General features: G+C 49.7%; 1 protein-coding gene across 1 annotated transcript in view; it reads left to right on the forward strand.

Annotated features, from left to right (window-relative positions):
- The first annotated feature begins 201 nt into the window (after nucleotides 1-201).
- The window catches only part of LOC112143587 (neuronal pentraxin-1), a 5,365-nt gene continuing 4,410 nt past the window's right edge, over nucleotides 202-1,156 (forward strand). The window contains exon 1 of the mRNA XM_024267669.2: nucleotides 202-906. Coding sequence (XP_024123437.1) covers nucleotides 304-906 — 603 coding nt within the window. The 5' untranslated portion in view covers nucleotides 202-303. The remainder of the gene's footprint in view (nucleotides 907-1,156) is intronic.

The raw sequence follows: 1,156 nt of genomic DNA on the forward strand, positions 1-1,156 counted from the left end.
AGGAGAAGAGAAGACAGAACTCCAGTGCACTATATTTTACCCCAGCTTCAAACTTCTAGCAGCCTACTAGCAATTAATTGTTATTTAATTTTAATTTAAATGTTAATGCAAGCACATATAAACTCAGAACTGTTTCCAATATTTAGTTCAGGTGTTTAGATGGACTTTCTCTGATCTTATGTTCTTTGGTTTCACAGGTTTTGCTCATTAATTCCTGGAACAAACTGATCCTCTGAATCTTTACAGCGAAGAAGTCTTCTATTTGGTATCAAAAACTCTGACGTCAGGCTTGCTGAAGTGTGGATGGAGATCATGAGGAACATTCTCTTCGTAGTGTTTGTGACGGCGTCTGTGACTTCAGGGTCTGAGTATGACTATGGAGCCCACCCTCGCTTTGTTTGCACCCCGATCCCCGCCGATGCAGATCCTTCCTGTTTCTCCACCACGGGTCCTGGGGTCGGGACAACGGGCTCCAACGGACCAGGACATCAGAACGCTCCTCCCAGCAGTTGGTGGGGGGTGAATGACGAAGCCAAAGCCACCATCCTCCACCTCAGGGAGAGCCTTGTCCAGCAGAAGGAGATCATCCTGGACCAGAGGGAGACCATCAGAGAACTGACGGCCAAGCTCACCATGTGTGAGGGCTTCGGACGGGGCGTGTCTCCGCACTCGCATCACCACCCGCACACCGACGAGGGACACTATAGCAACCCGCCGGGTCACCATGGCAACGGCCACCTCCATCCGGACTCACCGGTCTATCCGTCCTCTGCGGGGGGCCACAAATCTGACGGCGTTAACCACCAAGGGAAGGAAAAACACATGACGCCGGGGGACAGCACGTCATCCACGGAGCAGATGGAGAGGATGCTGCTGGTGCTCAAGGAGAGGCTGGACAACTTGCAGGTGGGCGGCTGATGGACAGGCAGAAACACAAGTATGATGAAGAACAATAAATCCGGATGGCGGGGGCGTGGCACGTCCATGTGTCTTTACTGTTTTAAGGGCTTTAAGGATCACAAAGCTGTCTGTTGTATGTCTGAGTACTTAAGACAAAAGAACAATGAGTGGTTTAATCTCCTCTCTGATGTGGAACACACCTAAATATATCTTCAGTCCAGGTGACTTTATGTCCAATATCTGCTAATTTAACTTG

This window comes from Oryzias melastigma, linkage group LG16 (genome assembly GCF_002922805.2).
Source record: "Oryzias melastigma strain HK-1 linkage group LG16, ASM292280v2, whole genome shotgun sequence".
Classification (NCBI taxonomy): Eukaryota; Metazoa; Chordata; class Actinopteri; order Beloniformes; family Adrianichthyidae; genus Oryzias; species Oryzias melastigma.